This window comes from Pseudorasbora parva, chromosome 2, assembly GCF_024679245.1.
Source record: "Pseudorasbora parva isolate DD20220531a chromosome 2, ASM2467924v1, whole genome shotgun sequence".
Lineage (NCBI taxonomy): Eukaryota > Metazoa > Chordata > Actinopteri > Cypriniformes > Gobionidae > Pseudorasbora > Pseudorasbora parva.
Window position 1 is genome coordinate 31,426,089 of NC_090173.1, and position 27,228 is coordinate 31,453,316.

The following is a 27,228-nucleotide window of genomic DNA, read 5'->3' on the forward strand; positions in this document are numbered from 1 at the left end:
TATACCCTATTACGTCACATTGCCAAACATCTCAGTACTAAAAGAGGTCCTCACGCCATATTACCTACGATTCCAGACTAACAGGGTCAGTCTGAGGGACAGTGATAGGTGTTGATCCACAGTAAGTCATCCAGCACCCCCCAGTGTAGGTACATTATGGAGACCACCACCAGCACATGCATGATCTGATGGCTGTTGCACCAGTAGTCAAAGAGGCCTGGGCAGAACCGCTCGGGTATTCGTGTGATATTGATGATCCCGCCCAACACTGCTAGTGCATCCATGGTGAAAAAGTGACGCAACGAGGTGGGACTCCCTCCGCCCACACCTACCCAGCGCAGAAGGAAAAAGGAGAAGCGGTAAAGAAGCTGCCAGGCAAAGGAACGCAGACGCCGCACTCTGCTGCGTGCTGTGATGGCACAGTAGATGGCGTAACTGGATAGCAGGATGTACATCAGCAGAGCCAATGTGCGGGTGAAGGGGTAGCAGAGAAGAGTGCTGTACACGATGGGCAGAGCTCCTGTCAATGAAAAAACACAGTGTTACTAAGATGCCAAGCTCTTGTTACCTAACATACTACAGTATAGTTTATTTTACATTTTATTTTGAATTTTAAGTGTTTAACACACTGTCTTCCCATTGTACTCTGTAAAAAATAGCAGCAGTTGAGAAATGTATTGAAAATAAATTAGTTAGCAATATTTCAGGATGGCATTGGGATGTCTGTATATATTAGAGAATAACTGTGTATTTCACATTTTTTAAAATAAAAAATGTTAACCATAAAAATGATATATTCTGTAAAAAAACATTTTTTGTAAAATGTTATATTTTTACTAGCCTGGATGCCAGCCGAACTTAGCCCCGTCCACAACATTTTTAGGTTGGACAGTTCGGTCTGGCCTCGCTCCATAGAAGAGTAATTATCCCCGAACAGAAACTGTTCGGACCAATGAAATCCTCAGGGCGGGCTTTAGACGATGACGGACAGATGATAAACAGTAACGTAATCATCACGTCATCATAGGGGCTTGGATTATATTTTTTCTAATCCTAAACGGAGAGATTGTTTGTATATGCATTCACCTTCACAATTTCTTTCAGAAATGATGATCATGTTGGGTAACTACTCTGTGTATCCTTAAATTATTTTATTTTTTTACAACACCGGCAAAGATCGTTTATTCCAGCGTGCGTGCAGACAGGGTTGGTGGAACAAAATCCACCAACTATTAGCCCTAAACAATAGCTTCTTGGGTTCTCCGGGAAAAAAATGGTGTTTGGGGGGTAAAATGTGTGTTATTTTGGCAAGGTTGCCTGCTAAAATTCGCACTCATGGGTCTATATATCACATAATAGTCACTTTAACCCGCAGACACAGAAAACAACCCGCAGGGAAAACATGCAGACTTGGCAACACACCACACAGTACAGTTGAGCTCTGTTGACGTCGGTTCGTTGCTCTGATTGGTTGTAGGTCTATCCAATTGAGGTCTTTCCTGGTTCGGTTGAAACACACCCCATAATCACAGCCCAATGGAGCAGTTTCAGACTCATATTCTGACTAGAATTGAGTATGACCATGTCAGGCTATATTTTTACATTCTATCCTTTAAAAGTATGAACATATTTATGAGAATAATTGAATCTGCGCACTGGGAACATATACAAACTAGAGTAAATTAAGTCAATTGTTCTAAATTATTTAATAGTCTCATCAAAACCACTTCTGCATCATCAAGCATATTTCATTCTTACAGTAAATCATGTCAAAATGTCCTTTCTCAACATTCTACAAAATGTTCCTTTGTTTCCTAATTAAATGGTCGATAATTATAAAAACTAAGATAAAGCACTTTAACGAGATCATCAAATAAACAGAGCAGGAGACAATGGAAGTGCTGTGAAAGTGCCTTGTCACTGCTGTTTTACATGTGGCAGAGAGAACTGTCTTGTTATAAGGCACTTCAAAAGACTCCATTTGGTTTTCTCTGTTTCTTTATTTCCTCTCTTACAGCACGTTGAGCAACTGTTTTCAATGTTATAACAGTCTGAGTACACACAGATAAGGGGGAAAACAGACATTTTACTTATTCATTGGGCTGCTGTGACAGCCCATACGGAACAAAAATATATAGAAATATATTGCAAAATATAATGTGATATATTACATAAAACATTTATATGTGGGAAACTACTAGTGCTTATATTTTTGGCAAGTACCGGTATTTAGAAAAGAAGACAAAAGTAGCATTGCATGTTATATTCATAAAATATATCCACTTTCAACAGCCAACTTAACGTTTTATCCTTTATTGTGCACATATATTGCATGTTTCCACCTAAATTTGAATGTATTGTACACACATATTCACAAAATGAGTTCCAGCTGATTTTTTAGTTCCCAGCATGCTTTGCTTCTGTCTGTTATAGGAGAGTAAATGTTAAAATGAAGTGTTATTTCACATGTTTTGCTCAATATTAATATAGAAGGAGATTTTCGGATTTAAAAGGGTTTCTGGTGTGTCTGATTTTTTTGGGGTTACCAGAGTGCTGAAGAGTACAGCTTGTGGTTAGGCTGACGATTGGCCGGACACCATTCAGACTATATATAAAAAGTAATGGCTGTGTCCTCTTCAGCACAGTGATAGTCTCTTTGCTAAATACTTTATACTTTATTTATTATTTATAAATACTAAATACTTTATTAAGTAGGTTTGCTTGTGCTATTGTTAACTAGCTTGAAAATATGAAAAATGTGTAATGTTTAATTTAATATATTACATTTTAGTAATAGTATAACAATAACAATAATAATAATAATACATTTTATTTATAATGAACTTTTCGTTCCGAAGAATATGGAAGAATATTCAATAAAAGAATGAAATGTATAGAATAATAGAATGTCCCTCATCAATAATAGAATGTCCCTCTTTGACTAATGTACTTTCAAGATGGAGGGGCAACATGGCGACCAGCATTCGAACCCCTCACCCGTATGTTTTTTCAATGGCATATTATAAACTTACTAGAATACTTTATTACTTGAAAGAAGTAAATATACATTAATGAGCACATATATTTTTTGAAAGAACTAAGTGTTTTTAGCTAAGAATAAACTAAAAAAGTTACCCAGTGTAGCTTTAAAGATCAGATATGAACAACCTGTACAAAAACATCAGATGTGAGGTGTCAGGGAGGGAGAAGTTGAATCAGCAGAACAGAATTGAAAAGATGTACTGAGAGATAATGTAATGGAGATCTTGGATTGTGGTTTGAGATGCTGACCTAGCGTGTTGATCATGCAGATTCCGCACATATCTAGCGTGAGCAGGGTTTTATAGACAGGCTCGCCGCCCTCATGGTTCATGAAGAGGTGGTAGACCACTGAGCCCAGCTGTGGCGACAAGCAGGCCAGGAAGTGCACCACGCCGAGCCATGTCACGCTGATCTGCGACCAGGGGATGTTGAGCGGGAGCAGCACCAGGAAGCAGAGCAGAGGGATTCCTGAGTGAAGAAAAAGAAACAATGAGACAACGAGGCTCAGGAGACTCATTGTGTACTGAAGACGTGTAAAGTGCTGTTAAAACACGCAAGGCCCATGAAAAAAGCGAGAAAGTTGTTATTGGACATTATGCTCAGACAGGCCCTGCAGTGTTTTATCGTGTCTCTTGAGTTGAATCGCTGCAGCCTAAACACCACATGGATTTATGGAGGCCCAGGGTACAGCCCAGTACAATGAGGGTCTCAGCGGCTTTGCTGTGCTAATTTTAGCAGCAGCTGCTAAAATTGCAAACTACATGCTAAAACAAGGATCTTTAAAAGTCTTCAGCAATAAACAACAGTAAGTGGCTTTATAATAGGGACTCTGACAATATGAAAAGACAATCTTCAACAATCTTCTGGTTATTTGTGAAGCCCCTGTCATTCCCCCAATGTCAAATGATTTACTCTGGTCAGGTAAAAGCACCAATGCCTCCCACACTTCTATTTTGAGTGAGCTATCTCTGTTGGCTTAACTCTCACTTTGACAAAGACACTGTTGTTAGAGAACATGCACTTTACCCTAGAAAATGACATGCATTTAAATGGCACTTATGCTTTGTACATACTGTAAATGTGTCAAATAAATAAATACAATGTGAAATTGTTTTTAATCCCTATTGAATTTCATGTTTTTCTGCATTAGGATATTATAATAATAATAATAATAAAAAACATCTGGTCCTTGGCAGGATTAATTTGGAAAATAATAATGGTAAAGCCATGGATGACAAGGTTAGCACACTCTTACTGTTAAGTTAACATAGGAACAAGTTATGGACAGGCACTGCCAATCAAATGCCTTTGATTAACTGATCACCTGCAAGTGTGAATACCTCTATAAAAGCAGTAGGTCTAGGCCCTCATTTATCAACGGTGCGCACACAGATTTGTGTGTAATGAGTGCATAAGAACAGTTTTACGCAAAGAGTGGAATACCAACTTGTACTTATACATAGAAATGTGTGTAAATAAGCACATCTCTGAGCCCGCTTACGCAGAGAATCGAGATGTAGAACAGCGACACTACACTTTAAAAGCATTTCTCAAAGTCTCAAAGTATGCATTAAGCAATCCACCCATGTCCTGCGTTTCCTTTAATTATAAAACACTCAATTTATAATTTTTGTAGTTTTAAACATGATGCGTAATTGGTGTCAAACCCTATAAAAGACAGCTATGACAAATGTTTTAAATGCAATTATTTCCTTGGCCCCAACCTACATACAGTTGCCTTACCAAAGTCTTCATGGCCAAAACATAATTTAAGCAAATAGACTGCACCCACATTGCCATAAAAGCACCATCAACCAACAAATTTAACGGTGTAAATACAAAAGGGTTTAATTCTGTTAACGTGCAAATCATAAATTGTGATACAAATGTATTTTTGTTAAACGTTGTTTGCGTGACTCTATGTTTGTGAAGTTCGTCTTCTTTGCCTTTATTGCGATGAGGAAAAAACACAATCACGTGATTTTTAAAGGGAAGTGTCGTCACCATATATGGTTTATTGGAAGCATTTATGAATGCTAATGACTGTGAGCATGGTACTTAAGCACATGTGGGATTTGTTTATTTGTTGGAATTATTTCTTACTCATGTGCGTAAGAACTGTGTGCACGTTTGATATGGATTTGCTTGTACTTAGGCACATTGTAAATTTAATTTGTAGGACAAAATATAGAACCTTCTCAAAGCAATGGTGATAAGGCATGTACTGTGTTGTTAACACCAGACCTGCGGACTGACAAGTGGTGAGACATATTTCCGAATTAAATAATTTTAGGGGGATCTGGGGCATTGCCTCCCAGTAGACATTTTTTTTGTGATTTGAACATGTAAGCAAAGCATGTTGGTGCACCCTGACAGGAAATAAAGGTAAATGATAACATTTGCTTCAAGTAAAAAACATTACTATAGCGCTGAGGGATGTCAAAGTACCAAAATTCTATTCTTTACTAGTCGTTACCAATACCATAACAATTTTACGGGACTCTGTACAAATTTTGGTACCACAGCAAAATGTTTTACCTATTTTTCAAAAAATGTATTACTCTAGTGTGGCAAGGGGGGCGTGGTCCAGCGAGGTCTGCAGCGGGAGAGAGAGCCGCGGGACGAGCGGTAAGTGAGTGGGTTGGACGCAGATTGATAACACCTGTCTCTTGTTCCAGTAATGAGCACGGAGAGGGTATAAAACATTGGTGGAACCGGAGACCAGGGAGAGAGAGAGTCGGACGGTTGATGCCAGAGACACTGAGACTGAGAAACCGGAAGCCGGAAGTGCCGACCCGGAAGTGATCATTGTTGTTTTGAGTTTTGACGGAAGTCACACGCTGAGTGTGCCGTTTGGTTATTGATATACAAAATAAAAGAGAAAGCATCAACCGTCCAGCCGACCCCCGTGTCCTCTTCCTTCCTCACACATACGAACATTGTTACACTGGTGCCGAAAACCCGGGAAGGAAGCAGGACAGCGCCGCCGCCATGCAGACGCACTCCGCCTCGCCGTTTGCGGACATTATCACCTCTCTCGCGGCCCTCCACCAGGATCAACATCAGGCTATGCTGGACCTTCGGGCGGACCAAGAGCGCCGCTTCGCGGCCATCGTCCAAGGCCAGCAAGAGGACCGCGAGAGGTTCCGGAGCTGGATTGACCGGGAGGTTCGCGCCGAGGCCGCCGGGCTGGCCAGCGCACCGGTCCACGTGCCCCTGCACAAGATGGGGCCACAGGACGACCCGGAGGCCTTCATTGATCTGTTCCAGAAGGCCTCGGAGGCCTGCGGGTGGCCCCGGGCACAGTGGCCGGTGCACCTAATACCACTGCTCTCGGGAGAAGCCCAGGCGGCCGCCCAACAACTGCCGGTGGCGAACCTCCTGGAGTATGAAGATCTGAAGAGGGCCATTATTCAGCGGGTCGGCCGGACCCCAGAACAGCATCGCCAAAGATTCCGCTCCTTGGAATGGGGCGAGGCCGGCCGACCCTTCGCGATGGCCCAACAGCTCCGGGACTCGTGCCGCAAATGGCTACTGGCCGGTGGAAGCGACGTGGACCACATCGTCGATCTGGTGGTACTGGAGCAATTCATCGCTCGGCTACCGAAGAAGACCGCCGAGTGGGTCCAGTGCCACCGGCCCACGTCGCTGACGACGGCCATCAACCTGGCGGAGGACCACCTGGTGGCGTGCCCGGGGGTCGGCGAACCCCTACTAACCTCTCCCTCTCTCTCTCCCCCCTCTGTTTCTCCCTCTCGTCCTGTCCCTCTCCCTAGGTCCCGCCCTCTGGGCCCTCCTCGGATTCCCCCCAGAGGCCGGGGTGGGATGGGCCCTGGACCGTTCGGGAGTTCGCGGGCTCCGCCCAGGGGGGCGGAGCTGCTGGGGGCGGGGGGTGACAATGGCTCTGGTTCCACGCCCTCCCCGCGCTCATTCTCCAACCCACTCCCCGCCGCCGGGCTGGCCTGCTGGCGGTGCGGTGATCCGGATCATTTTGTGGACCGATGTCCGAGGATGGACATCGGAACAATGGTCCGGATCCCGGACGTCCAGCGGACCACCCCCGATCAAGCAGGAGAGTACCAAATTCCTGTGAGTATCAAGGGGGGTACATATCAGGCCTTGGTGGATTCAGGATGTAACCAAACCTCGATCCATCAAAGCCTGATGCAGCCTGGGGCATTGGATACAAGCCGCATGGTTAAGGTGAGGTGTGTGCACGGGGATGTGGTGGAATATCCGGTTGTCCCAGTCACGATACAGTTTAGGGGAGAAAAGCATAGGGTTGAGGTGGCGGTTAGTCCACACCTCCGGCATCCGCTAATTCTGGGGACGAATTGGCCCGCCTTTACGGCTTTATTGGGATCGTTATGTGCGGATGCCGCTTGGGAGAAAAAGGCGAGGAAGGGGGCGGTGCGAGTGCAGCTTGGGGAGACTGAGCCGGGACCCTTGGGGACAGCTCCAGAGGAACCGAGCGGGATTGAGAGACTGATTCTCTCGGACCGCGATGACTTCCCTCTGGAGCAGTCACAAGATGAAACCCTTAAGAACGCTTTCCAACAGGTCCGATCTATCGACAGACAGCCTCTCCAACCTGCCTTGCCTGTCTCCTACCCTTATTTTGCCATAATAAAGGATCGGTTGTATCGAGTGACCCAAGACACTCAGACAAAGTTAGATACAACCCAGTTATTAGTACCGAAGAGCCGCTGGGAAATGCTTTTCCAGGCGGCTCACTCTAACCCGATGGCGGGCCACCTGGGGCAGGCGGCCACACTGAATCGCTTAATGACCCGATTTTTTTGGCCAGGCATTCATGACAACGTGCGCAGGTGGTGCGCGTCTTGTCCTGAATGTCAGTTGGTGAATCCACTGGCCTCCCCAAAAGCGCCCTTGCGCCCACTTCCATTAATGCAGGTCCCCTTCGAAAGAATTGCGATGGACCTCATCGGGCCATTAGAGCGATCCGCACGCGGCCATCGTTTTGCGTTAGTTATCGTGGACTACGCAACACGATATCCGGAAGCAGTGGCCCTCCGCAACATCTCCGCGAAGAGTGTTGCGGACGCACTGTTTCGACTAATCTCCCGGGTGGGGATTCCGAAAGAGATCCTCACTGATCAAGGCACGGCGTTTATGTCACGTACATTAAGCGAACTATACGGGTTATTGGGCATTAAGTCCATTCGAACAAGCGTTTATCACCCACAAACGGACGGCTTGGTCGAACGGTTTAATCGCACACTTAAATCCATGATCCGTAAGTTCGTGCAGGAAGACGCCAAAAATTGGGATAGGTGGTTAGAACCCCTCTTATTTGCCGTGCGGGAGGTCCCCCAAGCCTCCACGGGGTTTTCCCCCTTCGAGCTTCTCTACGGGCGCCAGCCACGGGGGGTGTTGGACGTCCTGCGAGAAACTTGGGAGGAGGGGCCTTCTTTGGCGAAGAATGAAATTCAATATGTGCTGGACTTGCGAACAAAACTCCACACCTTGGGGCGGCTATCTAGGGAGAATTTGTAGCAAGCCCAGGACCGCCAGAGCCGGTCATATAACAGGGGTACGAAGCTACGCAAATTCACACCGGGAGAGAAAGTGCTCGTATTACTCCCTACGTCGAGCTCTAAATTAATGTCAAAGTGGCAGGGGCCGTTTGAGGTCGCACGACAGATTGGAGACCTCGATTATGAAGTGATACGATCCGATAGGAACGGGGCACGTCAAATATACCACCTCAACCTCCTTAAGAAATGGAATGAGGTGGAATCAGTGTTGTTGGCAACGGTGATCGGGGGAGAGGATGATCTCGGGCCAGAGGCGAGCATCAAAGCACAATCGGTCGCGCTGGCCCCTGGGGGAGATCATCTCTCACCGTCCCAACTCACTGATTTATCGAAATTACAGGCGGAGTTCGCCGACGTGTTCTCGCCCCTACCGGGACGTACCAACTTGATTCAGCACCATATCGAGACCGAGTCGGGCGTGGTAGTTCGCAGCCGGCCGTATCGCTTGCCTGAACACAAGAAAAAGGTAGTTCAGGAAGAATTAGGGGCAATGCTCGACATGGGAGTAATCGAGGAGTCCAACAGTGACTGGGCGAGCCCGATAGTTTTGGTCCCCAAAACCGACGGCTCGGTCAGGTTCTGTGTTGACTACCGCAAGGTGAACGTAGTGTCGAAATTCGACGCATATCCAATGCCGCGGGTTGACGAGTTGCTTGATCGGTTGGGCACGGCTCGATTTTATTCGACACTGGACTTAACAAAGGGCTATTGGCAGATCCCCTTGTCTCCATTGTCCAAAGAAAAGACAGCTTTCACCACGCCGTTTGGATTGCACCAATTTGTCACGCTTCCTTTCGGCTTGTTCGGGGCGCCCGCGACCTTCCAGCGACTCATGGATAGGATTTTGCATCCCCATGCCGCATATGCTGCTGCCTATTTGGATGACATCGTGATTTATAGTCACGATTGGCAGCGGCATATGCAGCATGTTAGGGCGGTCCTGAGGTCGCTGAGGGGAGCGGGGCTCACGGCCAACCCAAAGAAGTGTGCGATTGGGCGGGTGGAAGTAAGGTATCTGGGCTTCCACTTGGGTCATGGACAGGTGCGTCCCCAAATTGATAAGACTGCCGCAATTGCAACCTGTCCGAGGCCCAAGACCAAAAAGGAGGTAAGACAGTTCTTGGGGTTGGCGGGATATTACAGACGGTTTATACCAAATTATTCGGACCTCACCAGCCCTTTGACTGATCTTACTAGAAAGGGGCTACCAGATACGGTCCAGTGGACGGAGCCGTGTCAACAGGCTTTTACCCAAGTTAAGGCTGCTCTATGTGGCGGGCCGCTTTTACACTCCCCTGACTTTTCTCTCCCTTTCTTGTTGCAGACTGACACGTCGGACAGGGGGCTGGGCGCAGTCCTGGCCCAGGAGGTGGAGGGGGGAGAGCGGCCGGTGCTGTACATTAGCCGTAAGCTCTCAAAGAGGGAAGCTAAGTACAGCACCATAGAGAAGGAGTGTCTGGCCATCAGGTGGGCCGTTCTCACCCTCCGCTACTACCTCCTGGGGCGGGAGTTCACCCTCTGTTCGGACCATGCTCCACTCCAATGGCTCCACCGCATGAAGGATACCAACGCGCGGATCACCCGTTGGTATCTAGCTCTTCAGCCGTTTAAGTTCAAGGTGGTCCACAGGCCGGGTGCTCAGATGGCTGTGGCCGATTTCCTCTCCAGAAATGGGCGGTGGGGGTATGTGGCAAGGGGGGCGTGGTCCAGCGAGGTCTGCAGCGGGAGAGAGAGCCGCGGGACGAGCGGTAAGTGAGTGGGTTGGACGCAGATTGATAACACCTGTCTCTTGTTCCAGTAATGAGCACGGAGAGGGTATAAAACATTGGTGGAACCGGAGACCAGGGAGAGAGAGAGTCGGACGGTTGATGCCAGAGACACTGAGACTGAGAAACCGGAAGCCGGAAGTGCCGACCCGGAAGTGATCATTGTTGTTTTGAGTTTTGACGGAAGTCACACGCTGAGTGTGCCGTTTGGTTATTGATATACAAAATAAAAGAGAAAGCATCAACCGTCCAGCCGACCCCCGTGTCCTCTTCCTTCCTCACACATACGAACATTGTTACATCTAGTAAATACTAGAGCCTAGAGTTTTTGAACCACACTTTTGTAAAGATACTACAGTAAATTGTAGTATTTTGTAGTATATTATAGTATTTAATGTAGTATATTAACTATAGAGTGGTTTAAAAACACTATAGTATTTACTAGAGTAGTTTTACTATAATATACTATAGTATTTTTTCATGTGGGTTATAACTTATGATGATAATCAAGTAAATAATACATATACATTTAAAGGCTGTATGCTGTTTAAAATTAAACATTGTTTAAAGATCAAGTGAAAAATAATCAACCATCTAGGCATAATTATTATTATTAATAGAGGCATATTATTATTACATAGAGACGTAGCTAGATCTACTGTACATCAGTAGCCTATTTTTATGCTGGCAATTTCTTCACGTTAGACCAAACTTTTATTTTGATGGGTTGCCATGTGATGGTTCATACGTTCGTGTCCTCATATAGTGACACACGGCAGTTGGCAGAGACTACAAAGACAATGAGTGAGTGTCGTTTCATAGACGAATGAAAAAAGCTGGCCTATTCCATCCTTATGCCAATTAATATGTTGAACGCGATGCTACTATCCAATAGAAGTAGAGTACATGGAGACTGGGGGAAGTCAATGTACAAACAAGGGAAGCATCGCAACAGTTTTTCTAATCTAATCCTGGTCCAACATGCAATGGGTTGTGGGCAATATCAGACGTTAGAGTGTACATCAATCCACACATCGAATTCTGACTGGAAATGGTAATCCATCCGGGTATCTTTGGAATACTCTTTTCAAAATACTACGATACTAATTCTATTTTCAAATACTATGTATTATGGATAGTAAGCGAATTGGGATGCAGGGCCAGTTTCTGTTGAAGGCTGCCAATACGGAAGTAACTTAAAGGTGCACTATGCAACTTTTTCAGTCCACTAGAGGGCAGCTATTCAAAAAAAAGCCGTAGTTTGATGACACCAAGTTTGAGCGCAGCATCTTGGGACATGCGTCTTCATATCACAGCCAGCGGAAAACAGGACTCTAGCAGAAATTATGTTGATGGATGCTGTTATTAACGTTACTGTTGTATGAAGAAGAGCAGGGCAGAGTGTTTTAGAGCTGAGCACGGCCGCTGGAGCGATTGTTAATGAGATGAACAACACACGCCTCGCGAGCAGCAGGACTTTTATTATGACGGGACACAGTCGCCGACGGCGGGCTCTATTTCCGCTTTTCCTGTCACAAGTAAAAGTTAACGTAGCTCTGTTTATTCTATTAGATACATTTGAGTGTGTTGAAAAAGATGTTATGATATTACTCTGTGCGTTTGCTCAACGGCTGCTGTGACACTTGTTCACACTGCTAAGAGTAAAGAGCTTCTGCAGAATAAAGCCAGAAACCAAGGGTAACACAGATATGACGCGCAATTGACAGGCGACTCCCTCAGACGCCATGCTTAGACTTCCCGGCTCCTTGGTTAAAATAGCAATTTTCTTACAATTTACAAATAGTTGGACACATTTGGGATATTGAAAGTACTCAACTGAGCAAAATATATAACACTGAATATTTTACTGCAAAAATACTACATAGTGCACCTTTAAACAGCAAATCCTCAACTGGCCGCTAAGGACAGGCATGTTAAAATGCCCAACTTTACAACAGAAAAAAACATATTTACAGCTTGGTACAAATTGTGTTTTGGTCTATACGGCTAATTTTGGCCTTAATGACAACTGTGAGGGGGGTGATTTTTTTGTATAACTCATTCGTTTACATTATGTAAAGACTTAAAGTTCTGCATAATCAAGGGCGTGGCCACTTTGAGTGACAGGTGGATAGTCATTTATCCATTGTCTGTTAGTCATTGCGTCATCTCAGCTCCACCCACGTCCCGCCTGTTTGCCCATTTTCTGTTATCCGGGAGTGATGCGCGATGAGGCACTGCCAAGATGGCTGCGGTCAGCTTGTCTCTACTTTACACTTCAAAACTGCTCTAAAGCAATTGAAGTGAACTGAAGACAACTAAAGACAATTGTTGCTGCCATCAATCTGAAAAGGGTCAATGTTAAGGCCATTTCCAAAAATCTTCTTACAAGTGAACATCCCAGCAAATTCACCCTAAGATCAGACTGTGTGATGCTCAGAACAACTGTAGACAACCCAAGAACTACACCTCACACTCTACAGGCCTGAGTTAACACGTTCAATGTTAAAGTTCAAGACAGCACAATTAGAAAAAAACACGTTAAGGATGGCATGTTTGGAAGGGTTGCCAGGAGAAAGCCTCCTTTCTCTAAAAAAAACATAACAGCAAGGTTAAGGTTTGACAAGACCAAAGTGGAGGCCACAATGCGCATCAGCGCCAAGTTCGGTGAAAACCAAAAGAGCAGATCAGCTTAACCACAAAAAGACAAGCATGCTGGTGAATGGGGGGTGGGACTGTTTTGTAGACAGGACCTGGGCACCTCACAGTTATTGAGCCCACCATGAACTCCTAAAGCTTGGCCAAAAATGGGTCATGCAACCGCACAATGATCCGAAGATCACCAGCAAATCTACAACAGAACAAGAAAAAAATGAAGGTGTTGCAATGGCCCAGTCTAAGTACAGACCTCATCCTGACTGAAATGCTGTGACAAGAGCTGTGCATTAACAAATGCCCACAAAACTCAACAAACCCAAGCAGCGTTGTAAAGAACAGGCCAGAGAGCTGTCATGACGGCGAGGGCATCACGTCGCAGGCTTACGGTATCGATAAGAGGCAGTTTTAATCTGAAAATTTGACCGAAAAGATTTCATTTTGTCGGACATTTAATTTTTTTCCCAGCCAATGTCCGGTAATTACCGGATAGTGTTTCCATATGGCATTTTTATGGCAACTTTTTGAGCAATAAAAGTAGTAGTTGAATGGACTGTCAATGAAGGGGCAGACATCTTTCAGATTTCATTAAAATATAATTTTGATCGAAAGACTTAACAGGTTTGTGAACCAAACAAAAAAATACAATTCCAGTTCCAAAAGTGTTCAAAGTTTCTGTGATTTTAAGTAGTTCTTATCACACTTATCATTTTCTTCCTTCAAATTAAAGGGGTGATGAACTGAGAAATATCCCTTTCCCTTGAGCCTTTGATATATAAAAGGTCATGGTAATATAAGAATATCCTGTAAGTTTCAGAGCTTAAAACTTCCTTGTTAATAAAAGAAAAGCTTCACCAGGCCCAGAAAACAAGGCTCTGTATTCAATGATATATTAGAAGGGTACAACACCGCCTCTATGTGTACGCTGCTTCTGTAGCCCCGCCCACCAACTCGTGGAGCTAAACTGATCGCGTTACCGAGCAATAAACACGTCGAAGATAATCGTTTGTAAACAAGACACAGGTTGACACTGGATTTGCAGACATATTGAGATTAAAACACAATACTGTAACCTAAATCGGATATGACAGGAATGTTGCAGCACACTTATGTGAGTAATGTTTTTTTATATGCAATAGTATTGCATTGTTACAGGTCATACTGATTATGTGTATGTGATGTGTCTATCAGAGCATACCGGCATGCTGTCACAGGCTGGAGAATCCCTTATTTGTTGGTTCATTGCAATTCGGGTTCAGACTCCCAGAGCTTGCAAAACCCAGCGTCCCGGGGCTGTGTGTTTTCCAGATGGGCTACCAAAACACAACCCCATCGGCAGGCCGGTGAATCTTAAATAGTGAAATAACATTAATTTCTTGATCTTTGTTGTTTTTGAAGAGCCCGCGCGTGCTTGCGTGTGTGTGTATGGTTTGTGCTTATATTCACAGATTGGGCAGGCCGAGTAATAAAAAGAGTTAAGAGACAAATCATTTTGCTTTATTTGATAAATACGTTCAGAGAATTATTTCGGCCGCTTCCTCCCTTGAACTGGGAGCAGAATCTAATTAAAATATGCAAATCTTGTCCAAGTCTTCAGTGCCGCACGCCCATCAAAACCCAGCGAGAGGGCCTCAAAACCAGTGTAGAAAAGAACCTATTCTTATTAGTTATGATGTTTTTGAATGTTAAAACCATGTAAGATGACCTCAGACAGCAGAATAACATTTTTTTTGACTGGACCTTAGGCCTGTCACGATAACAAATTTTGCTGGACGATAAATTGTCCAAGAAATTATTGCGATAAACGCTAATATTGTCGTTCTGAGACCATTTTCATCTAAAATAATGATAATGGCATAAAAATGCAGACAACTTTTCAAAGATAAATAAACTTTAATTTCTAATGGCTATTTAACACTAAAAATGGAAAACATTTTAAATAACCATAATAAATGAACAAAACAACCAAAAACAATAAAAGCATGGACTCTCAGTCTGTTGAAAAAAATGCATTTAAATAAATACCAAAAACAATAAATAAAATGGATGAAAACTGCAACGGATGATTGTGTTTTAGGGGCGTCACAAAACCCACGGTTCGGTTCGTATCACGGGTTTAGGCTCACGGTTTTCTTGTATTTTTTTTATCCAGAAATGTATAGTGATATTTTGATACAGCAAGAGAGAAGACATTGATGACATGCTTTTCATTTATTTGGCAAAAAAGGAGAATGTGTATTCTGTATTGCTATCTCTACAGGAACTCATGTGCCTTTTTAGCACACAAAGATTGAACTGAAGAATTAACTTGCGTTTATCAAACTTCAGTGTAGCTTTAAGCCTCGTTTATACACAACGCGTCCGCTCGAGCGCGAGGGTGTGCGCGGCAAAAATGACGTCGACGCGGAGTTTGCGAGACCCCATTTCGCTTGGTGCTGTGCACGTGAAATTTCGTAACTTTGTGTGTGGCTCCGCAACCCAAGAGCCATGAGTTCCAGACGAATCTGGCCGAAAATAACGTCTCATAATGCCGCACCCAGTCTGCGTGCCGAGTATAAACACCTCCCCAAACGGACGAGGCACGCGCAGTCAACGAGAGAGACGAGGAAAACAAAAAAGCATGCAAATGGCAATTATCGCGGCCGGGAAAATTATCGAGCTCATTTTTTTTTATTGCGCGATTAATTGATTTATCGACTATCGCGACAGGACTACTTGACCTTTAACAATTGTGTGGACAATTAAAAAATAACCTCTTGTATTCCACAAAAGAAAAAAAACAGTTTTGAACAACATGAGGATGAAATAGAGATAATAACTTTGTTTTTTGTTTTAAGCTGTATGTGCAGGTGTCAATCAATTTATGCAGCAGCCTATTATCCGATCATAGCCATACATCAGAGGCCAGACAAAGAGCATATGGGTTAGAAAATACCACAGACTTAAAATTTTAGCAAATGTGGTAAGACCAGGAACAGATCAGAAACATTAGTCATAGTGTGTCAGGCTGAGATCTGAATCTCTCTTTAAACAGCAGCTTCAAACAGCAGTAGACCTAGAGGTTCAATAGATGTAGAACCTCAACTGTTGCTGTGAAGACATGGTATGCAAACATTGGATGAAATTGTGCATATGAATCATGTAAAGTAAAATACAAATACTTCAATACAAAGCAAACACTGTGAAGGAGCATGCACCTCGACTGCATACAAATTCAAGAATGGAAATCGGCCTATGTAAAGAAAAAAGAAAAAATGCTATCTACAATTAATCTTCACTCCATCTTCATTAATGCCACTGTTTCTTTACAAACTCTTAACTGGAGGCATTTAAACCAGTCAAAACAGTAGAGACAGAACAAATGATCCTACATTTCAGGACAACAAGGTGCAACTCTCTACAGCAAAGTCATCTCTTGGGTCAAGTTAAGCTGTGTTGCTCAATTTAAATCTCTAATTTCTGCTTACCGGAGCGACTACAGTAGGCCAGAACTCTCTGTCTAAAATATACTATGAAACAGCATTGGCTTGAGAACACACAGCAACTTTGAGATTGTGCACAGACATGATGTTTTTTCTCAGGTTTTCAGTACATTAGTGTCACTCTTCATCATAAAATGATAATAAGACGAAGAATAAGAAGTAGAAAAATGTATTATATATATTCTATATATAAAAATAATTAAAACAATTATTAACCTATGCTTTTACCATTTCTTTCCCCGTTCTAGCTTGTTCTTCTCTGGATGATGTCTGAAACTTTAGCTCTGTATAGCAACAACAACATTTTACCAGTCAACATGGGAGTTTCTTAAAAGGGAAGGGTTAATATGAAAGTGCACCTACACTGTAAAAAATGTGTGGTGGTTTTTGTTGGTTTAACTTAAAAAAGTAAGTAACCTGGTTTACTGAAGTTTACTGAGTTTACTGAAATTAAAAATTTGAGTTGATACAATGAAGGAAATTAGTTTAATAAATAGAAACTCAAAATATTTTTGTATCTGAACCACATAAAAAATGTGATAAATCATGAAAATAGCACTATTTGGCATGTTTCACTGCGTCATCAGAAATAAAACACACACAATTACCCAAAATGCTTACAAAATCTTTTAATAATATTTTAATAAAGGCTGTCGAATCTCAAAAAATGTTCATTGTATTAACTCAAAATTTTAATTTCAATGAACTCAAAATTTTAAGGCAACCAGGTAACTTTTTTTCTAAATAATTTTTTACAGTGTACAGGCAACTCATGACCCAGCTTAATGGTTCCAAACAGGAAAGAAATCAAGCCTACAAGTTTACATGCAGAAATTCCTTTGGAGCTGACCTTTTATACCAATGCCAATGCACTAGACAATGCATTTACAACCAATGCACTATAATGCTCACCTACACACTGCACTCCTTTTATTATTAACAAACATTATGTATAGCAAACTAGGTTTTTGAAACTCAAACTCAAGTTTTTGTGCCCCCGATCAGATCTGAGTCATTGAATATTGAGTATCTGCTGATACCGAGTCCCAGTCCGATACTTGTATTTTCCTAGTGCTTGGTGCACACTTCAAGTGCATTCAAAATATTTAAATCAATCTGTATCAGTGAGTCAATGTATACAGGGATGTGCAGACAGCTTATCAGGGGCATGGGCATCTAATTATTAATGAGCAATTACAAACAATTACTACAGATTAAATAATAAGATTATTAAATCATAATTACCCTATTAGCCTAGAGTTCAGCTAATAGGTCTGTAGATGGCACATGAAAGGGGTCAGAAAGTAATCAATTGATTACAACTGTATTGATAAGAGTACATTTAAAACTAATTACCATTAATATGACTTCTGGCAATGGTTTTGGTAAGTGCTTTGTCATTTTTCTTCATATTAGATATTTTCTGAGAAGCAATTCAGCTGCAAACCACAGATTAAGATCTTGATTCAGAATCAAATGCATTTTCATACAGAAAAAAACACGAAGAACCATACTCATCTATAATAAGACTCTATAACATATATAATGTAAACATCTTTTATAATGGTAGACATAAAAAAACAGACTGTGTGATCACACGATTAAACTTCATATATTTTGATCCAGGCCACTTCGTCTTTGAACTTTCTCTTATCTTGAGCCAGGCACAAGAAAAGTTTCTTACCTCAAGAACAATTATATAAATAAACATATGCAATACAGAACACTATTTACACATGGCAGACATTTGCACAAGCTCTGCAATTCGGCACTCTAGTAGTCAGGTCACGTTTATATATAAAGTACTTTATACAATAGATTTTTTTAAAGTATGCAGCTTTACATAATTAAACATGAAAAACAGTGTCAGTGTCTCATTTCATCAGAAATACAACTTTATTTAAATATTTTAATTTTATTTAAACTTTTTATTATAGAATTTTTACTCGCAAACCTCCTAGCACACTTACTTATTAAACCACGGACCAATGGTAGTACGAAGGTGTTTACCATGCCGAGCAAACTTTTTTGTAAGGTTCGCTTTGACAAGCTGTTTCGAACTCCCAAAACAAACTCCAAACGAATGGATTGATTTTGTTCGAAATGACGTCACATCAGTTTGTTCTTCAATTTTGCTTCAAATATATCAGGGCCTTAATTGCAACAAAAAGAAAAAAAGTGGAGATAAGGTTAGAAAGCATGAAGCTTGCAGTACGGAAATGCCAGCCTGTCAGTCAAGTCCATACGGAAGTAAACACGGAATCTTTGACATGCTGGAACAGACCACATTGGTTCTCGCATGACACCCATTTAAGGGTCTTTTTTTCTTTTAATGGTGCTTGGCATTGGCAAACCCACTTGAATGAGCAGTGTCTGCAACCTACTGCATGACACCTGCGTGACAGCTTTCATAAAATAAAGGATTGGATTTAGGACAGCCAATACCAATTTGTTTAAAGAAAATGCTTAAATTGGGACATCCCAATAGCAAACTGCAGCATAAGTACCTAGCAACCAGAGGTGGACAGTAGCTAAATAAATATACTTTAGTACTGTACTTAATTACACCTTTTGAGTATCTGTTAGAGGTCGACCGATAGTGGATTTTACCGATACCGATAACTAGGTTGGATCACACTTGCCGATAACCGATTAATCAACCGATTGTTTTTTTAATAGATACAACATAACACTAAGTAAAACAGTGTTGAACTTTATTACAAGAAATAAAAATAAAAACAGTACTACCATAAAAATGTGCTAAATTGCATATGTAAATATAAATATATTAAAATATTAAGTTCTAACAGAAAAAATCTACTGAAAATAACTAAAACATTAAAATATTACAAATAAATATTTCTTTAGCTATAACCTAGAAACATGTGTGTGAATGTCATAGGTAACAGACTGCAAGTCCCATTTGTTAACAAGGATGTATTAGCTTATTTAGCTAACTTACATGAACTAAATACATCATGCAATATACATTTTACAGCATGTTTATTTGAGCAATATAATTGTACCTTAATCATTCATGTTAGTTCATAGGGCATAAAAAGGTCAACAGATAAAACTAACAATGAATAATGCTTCTACAGCATTTATTAACCTTACTTAATGTTAACAATTGACCATTGTATTATATTTAATGTGATTATTTTTTTTCATATTAATCCAAACAGTTTGCTTTTTTAGAACACTTGACGGTTTTCTAATCAGAATAACCAAATATGTATTGAAATCGAATGCATTTCTGATTTGTTTATATTTCTGTCGGATGCATGACCATACAGTCTGGTTTCTCACATCAATAGTTGTTTCATCGTTTTAACTGCTTGAGGTAACCATTACTGCTAATGTTAGCATCCTGTCAGCCTCGATGACAAAGTACATACATACTGCTGTTCTTTCCCTGCTAAAGCATTATAATGATTTGGCAACATGTACTGAAGTGTTTTGTATTCATACCTGTTGGTTTTTTAAATGCGCATCAGATGTGTCAGCGCGCTCTGTGCATCATTATGTGAAGCGCACCAGTTAAAGGGGGGGTGAAATGCTGTTTCATGCATACTGATCTTTTTACACTGTTAAAGACTTGGAATCCCATACTAAACATAGACAAAGTTTCAAAAGTTAAGGTGGACGTTTGATGGGAGTATTTCTTTGTCAAAAATACTACTTCCGGTTAGTCATAAGTTTCGGCAAGTTTTTTGAGATCATGCGTCCCCATTGACGTTAGTGGGGGCGGAATTTCCTTGTATGGGCCTTACGGACAATTCTACCGGAAGCGCGTGAGAGAGAGCGAGGGAGAGAGCGAAAGCAACAGGCTATGCCCATCAAAACGCTGGTTTGTAGGATGCTGGACAGGTGACAATTACACATAGCACATAACAATGTCACCAAAAAAGTGGGTTTTTGGTTGCCAGACCAAGACAGTCCTGCACAGATTCGCCAAAAACCCCGCGTTAAGGCAACAGTGGATGTAATTTGCTTTTCCGGATCAGCAACTGAGTTGCGCGAATGTTTATATCTGTTCGCTGCATTTCGGTGCCGACTGTTTCATAAACAAGGCCCAGCTTGACGCCGGCTTTTCCAATCGCCTAATGCTGAAGGATGGAGCAGTCCCAACGATAAAGGTCCTAACGTTAGAACCGCAGGCTGTGAGTAAGAGTGCTTCAAATGTCTGTGTTTTTGCCTATGCTCATCAAGTAGCCCAAACATGATCACGTATAGTTAATTGATCAATGGAGCATGCGATGTGTAGTGCGTGTACATTTGTTTAGCTGGCCACTATATGTGTAACTTTATGTTTGTGTATTGTAAAAGCACTCCAAACAACAATACACAAAGGGGGGAAATATGTTGAACTAAATAAGCGCGCTTCTTCATTCAAATGCGCTACTATTCCGTGTCTTTCTATGTAAACACTAGCCTGCGGTGCAAAACCAGTCCGCTTACTAACGTTACAATTGTCTACACAAACCACGCGTAAACACACAAACACACGTGCACAACTGCACTTCCCACATGTACACCTTCAAAGACAAAAATACGACGATATAATTCAAGTATAAATATGTAAATAACACAAGCCGCTAAGCATATTATATAGTTAGTGTATAACTTGTAACTTACCACATACAGACGTCCTGCTCTAGTCGTTTTTGCTGCTGCTCCTGTTCAACTGCAGCCTCTGGGTCTGATTCCGGATCATAGATGTATGGCTGTATCTGATTAAAAGCCATATTTTTTTTTTGAATAAAGTTTTTTTTACCGCTGTTAGGGATGACGCTCGACTCAACACACAGCGCGCTGCTGCACACGTCATTATTATTTAGCTCCGCTCACACGACACGCCCCCACCCGCTCGGCTTTTTTCGGAAAGACTCGGAACAGCGCATCTTTCTTATATAATTATTAAAAAAATAAAGACTTTTCGGAGATATGCAGGATGCAATGCTACTCTATAGGTACTCAAGATTGACATGACACTGACTGAAACTGAGTGTTTCACCCCCCCTTTAATGTAAACAAAGTTTTTTATTTGGCCTCTAGAGGCCGCTCTCACGCTATATAATGCAAAGCAGACCCTTCTCAGAGCTCTCATAGGCTACTGACAGCGCACCCTTCAGCCGGTATTGATTTTTGCCGATTGCGATTATTCCACCAATCAGCTATCGGTGCCAATTAATCGGCAAAACCGATGAATCGGTCGACCTCTAGTATCTGTTCTTTACTTGAATAAATTATTTTTTTTCTGGTAAAAGTAAACATTACTTTTTACTTCACTACATTTCTGTCAAGGTCCTCAAAGGCGAAACTCAGCTGTTTCTGTAACAGCTTTGAAAGTCAATGGATGATTTTTTTTGCTTATTTAAAAGGTTTTTTTTTTTTCTGTTTTTTTTTTTTTTTGCAGAGAGCCCATCACACTTGATGGGTCATTTGAAGTTTCCCAACATTTTTGAACACTGCTCAGTTTATAGCAAAATGGAAGAAGACAGTTCCTCTGCACCCATGGACCTAATTAGAAAGTATGTTTCAGTTTGTACACGATGCATGTCTCATAAAATGTTTAAAAAAATGTAAATGTCTGGGAGAAAGAGAAGAGTAAACAGTTGTGAGAATATCAAATGTGTATCAGAGTATAGGGTATTTGCATTTTATGGTGTAGTTGTTACTGGGTGTAAATGCAATCTTTAAAGGAACTGTATTTAAGAAATGTATTTCAATTAATCATAAAATGGCCCTGATATGTCACTAGACATTAAGAAATCATGTACATTTCAAATACGTGTATCACTGACAACAGTAGTCCGGTCAGGATATTGTCATTTAAAAGTTGTTGTTGCAGCCCTCAGCAGATGTTGATGTTGACTTGTTGTGTTTTGGCCTGAAGCTCCGCCTTCCACCTATCGACCAATCACAAAGTCAGTAGTCAGTAGTGTTTCTGCCTCCATCTTGACACATTGGCCAAAGAGGGACATACCCATAAATTCAAGCTTCGCCTTTCGCGTTTTAACACTCGATGCACCATGTTGAATGTGAAGAGGGGGATTGCCATGTTAATCTTAAATCGGCCACCGTAGGAGTTGAAACAAAATCAGAATTGAGAATTCTGATCGGAACAGAAACTATTATTCCCTGGATGGTCATATACATTTTCACCGCTAGATGGGGGGAAATATCACACAGTGTAGCTTTAATTTGAGTCTGATCTTTTCAATGAATAAGCTGATGCAATTCACAAAATTATTTTGTGAATTGCATCATGTTACTTGGCTTGGCTTTCCTGTAGCTCATCCAGTAAAGCGTGGCACTAGCAATGCCAAGGTCAAAGGTTCGATTCCCAGGGAAAGCAGGAATTGACAAAAATGTAAAATATGCACCTTAAAAATGCAATGTAAGTCGCTTTGGATAAAAGCTTCTGCCAAATGCATAAATGTAAATGTTCATAGATGAATGCATGATCAATGATCCAGACACTGAAGGTAAATACTATAAACAAGTAAAAACTTGCATTTGAGTTTGATCATTACAAAAAGACTAAAATATGATGTGATCACATTTATCATTGTTAGAATATTACATTTATTTGCCAACAAAATTGTCAAAATTTCACTGTAACCACACCTTAAAGGCCAATTAACACTACACCGAAAGACGCCAACAATTGGCAACAGACACTTTGTTGGCATCTGGTGGCAGGGGTGCCCAATCCTGTTCCTGGAGATTTACATTCCTGCAAAGTTCAGCTCCAACTCTGATCAAACACAAGTAAACCAGTCAGGGCCATCCTTAGGAGGGTGCAACCCCATGCTTGCAGGGGCCTCGCGATGGACAAACCACTAATTCCTTCTACTGTAGAAAAATTAAGACAAAATATCCCAGAAATGTTCATAGCCGATTACATAATTTGGAGCCCATTTGACACAGAAGTGATCCTAAGGTTGAGCTGTGGTGTCAAAGTTAGGGTTTGTGGTGTCACAGCTGTCAATCATGACATTAAACTCAGTTGTTATAGGATCAAATAACTAACCAAAACCAAATTTTCTGGGAAAAACAACAAAACTTAAACATATGTCTGCATGATAAGAACCAAAATGACAGAAACCATCTTTGGAAAAATATGACTTGGGGTGTAACTGGATTAGTTTTTTTTTTGGCTCCCATTCGATTACATGGAGAGGACAGGGTTTATGACCAATGCCTTAGCCAGCAACTAGGGGTGATCAAAATGTTTTGGCACCGTAAAATAGGGCACTATTTGAGGGGACAACCATTTGTTGTGGTGATCGAATTGACACTATCGAGTGTACTCATTCAATCCCACAATGCAAAGCAATAACGAGTGCACAACTGATGTAAACTCAACGGCTAGAGAAGACCCATAATGTACTGTGAGAGTAGCACCCCAAATGAAATGCCAGAAGACGGTGCCCGCAGCTAAACAATCCATCCATTAATTTTCCAAAACCAATGGTCCTATGTGGCTACAGTGTAATATCATACAGGTATAAATTCCTTTTTAATTGATTATTAAATTATTTTAAGGTTTATACATAGTTTCCATGACAGGCAATATTTTTGCCTTCTATAGTCTATGAAGTTTCAAATAATTAAATAAACTATACAAGAGCGGCAGCCCTTCCATTGCACTGCAATCAGTGTCTGAATTCACTCACCCATTTTCTTTTACTCCATCAAGTGTACTATATTTGTGGACTAATGTTGAAGGGATTACTAAATGAGGATCGATTTTGGACACACGTGGTCCACGTTTGTTTTCGCTGACTGAACTGGATCATGTTTTTTGGGTGGTGGAAAATCTGAGAAATTATGTACTATAAGGTGATGATTGTCTGTGGATTGGCCTTTAAGGCTTCCAAATATTTAGCACACAAGTCATATAGACTATATTTTTTACACTGATTATTACTCAGGATTCATAATGGATCAGCACATGCTTTAAATTTTCTTCTTTGTTTTCGACAGAAGAAATTCATTCCAAACACGAGAATAATTAACTAATGGCATTTTTCATTTTCATTTGAACTATTTTAACGTGTAGTTTTATGAAAGAACAAGTAAGTTGCAGCTTACAAACACTCATTCCTTGGGTAGGAAATATAGACCATTCCTTTTTGCTGGTGGTAATAGCACTGATCATTTAAATAGGGTTTAGACTATAGCTATGAATGGGTAATACAAATGCAAATGCTGGTAAGACCTACGCAGCCAGGATGGGTAAAGTTCATACTAACATAATGCATATATACGTTATTGCATAACGATAATGAAATTATGCATTTCATTTTTTTTTAAGTTAAAAGAAGAAGAAGAAGAAGAAGAAGAAGAAGAAGAAGAAGAAGAAGAAGAAGAAGAAGAAAGTAATATGACAAAATGTGAAGCAGGTGACATGTAATAACCACATAAAGAACAAGGGCACTGTCAGCTTCCTCTTTAGAGGCAATATCTCACTCACCATGCGTGTAGATGTTTCCCAGCTCATTGTGCAGATAGAAGAGACTCTTGATACACTCCTGGACGGAGGAAATGGGTCTATAACCAGTCAGGACATATTTGTTGAACTGTAAATGCGGAGGAGAGTTTGCCCAGTCCAGCAGTCTGGGACCGTTTAAAAATGCCATAGCAACCAGAAACAGTCACGACGACGACGCTAAAATAACTACGCTATACATCTACACTTACACGTACAACACACACTAAATAAAGATTTGACACTCTAGACATCAGTCGGAGAAGTCCAGACCGGTCATGTGCAGCCAGCTACATGGCTAACAGACCCGTCTTTCCGCCGAAAGAATTTTAAAAATCAACTTTTTCCTCCGGTTTATTTTCGAGCGGCGGCGGTGGCGTCATCCACACGGGTTGACGTAGATATTCCAGGCTGCGTTCATAGTGAGCTTCGCTGATATATACAGTGCAGCATGTAACATTTAAACGAAGTGCGGTCACACCCTGCTCAAGTCTTTCAAACAAACCCCACCAACTTCTGTCAGCTCGACTTCAGAGGTGACCCGAGGAGAGGTGGCTTTCGTTTACTCATCAAACAGCCGCTGGATAATTTCACCATCGAGAACCAGGGGTTTCGTGAACGCGAAGTCGTGTTCTCTGTTCAGGGTAACTTCCTCATATTCCCGTAGAGTGAATCATAATGATAATCTGTCCGTCCGTAGCGTTGGCATTCAAGCTACCAGCGTAGTTGCAAAAGAAACTCATTTACAGGACATTTCGACCTGAAAGAAGCACGAGGCAGGTGTATTCTCGGTAAACAAATGACAGTATGCGTTTAATATATTAAATTAATGATACGACTATATTGCTAGGCACCAACCATAAGTAATCACTATACAAAAAATATACACAGTTAAGTGCCACAATCGATATGACATCCCACGGGGTTCAAGGGGTTAACATTAAGATATTCGGCTAACGTAAAAAAGGACGCAAGTTTGATATGTATTAAAAAATTGTCATAGATGTGTCAAGTTGTTTTTTCTCCCCGCCCAGATATCAAGCATCTCCTGGCATCTCCTCCAGCACTATTGTCCAATAAGGTAGTACACCGTGCAAAGAAAAAAAATGCACTCATGTATCATGTATGTTTTCCTCTTTCAATTTAACGATAACGATATTTTGATACCAAACGCGCCCGGTGCGTTTTCTGTTCCCAAACTACCCGGATAGCTCCAGAGCTAACGGGCTAGCTGCCGTCACCTTGATTGTGCTGACTGCAAAAACACACGAGCTTTACAGTCACTGCTTTAGCAGCGGTTAAACATCACAACCGGTTTTCCCAAACAGCGGCACATGCATTCCTGCAATTCACCCTACTCCGACTAGAAATCTCTGTATCCATAGGCTTGGCATTTGTCATCCAGCAACCGGAGGAATGTACGTGGTGCTCGGCTCACAGGAACACGTCTTCCCTGTGTTTCCAAGTGATGTTGCTGCTAGCTGCAGTGATTTTCAACCAGCAGAGTTTTAAACGAGGACTTTGGTGAGGAAATCCGTTTCTGTTAAGCGGCTATGCCAAAAAAAATTAAAAATTAAAAAAAGGTTACTATCCTCTACAGTCCCCGGCTCATTTCTTATGGGTTGTGATACCGGTGTGCGGGAACATGCGGCTGGTGGAGGGGCGCAGCGGCCCGGCCTTCACTCCTTATCATCCGCTGATGATGCTGCAGCGCTCTAATCCAGTCTGGACCAACTGGGAAGAGCTGGGGGTGGCGCGAGGACAGGATGGATTCAATTTGTGTCTTTTAGATATTTTTCCATTCAAATATATTTTCCTAGCATGAAATAGCTAGATGACATAAAATGGCGCACATTTTATTTTATGATAATAGTATTTTGTAATGATATTAGCGATGTCCGATTCTGAACAAATCGGATTTTTTCAATGAATCGGTACGTTGGACAAAACCGGGGCTGCACCCGAAATCGCATAGGCTAGGTATAGTAGGCGAAAAGCAGTATGTGATAAACGTATACCAATTCATAACCCTACTCAATAGAGTAGGCAACTCATCAGATGACCGTCTTCCTCCGCAGAAATTCTGAAGTGTGCATGGCAGCATTATCCCATGAGGCCACCGGAGAGGATTTATGAATGGAAGTAAAGCGATTACTGACACTGGCATGAAGTACGTCCGCATTACGTTCATACACAAGCCTAGCCTTTTTAGCAGTCGCGATTTA

General features: G+C 41.7%; 1 protein-coding gene across 1 annotated transcript; it reads right to left on the minus strand.

Annotated features, from left to right (window-relative positions):
• paqr4a (progestin and adipoQ receptor family member IVa) lies at positions 1–26,690 on the minus strand. The gene is made up of 3 exons (XM_067415662.1): positions 24,989–26,690; positions 3,292–3,510; positions 1–520 (listed from the first exon to the last, which is right to left on the minus strand). The coding sequence occupies exons 1-3, from the start codon at positions 25,152–25,154 to the stop codon at positions 87–89; spliced, it is 819 nt and encodes a 272-aa protein (XP_067271763.1). The 5' UTR covers positions 25,155–26,690; the 3' UTR covers positions 1–86.
• Positions 26,691–27,228: the final 538 nt, after the last annotated feature.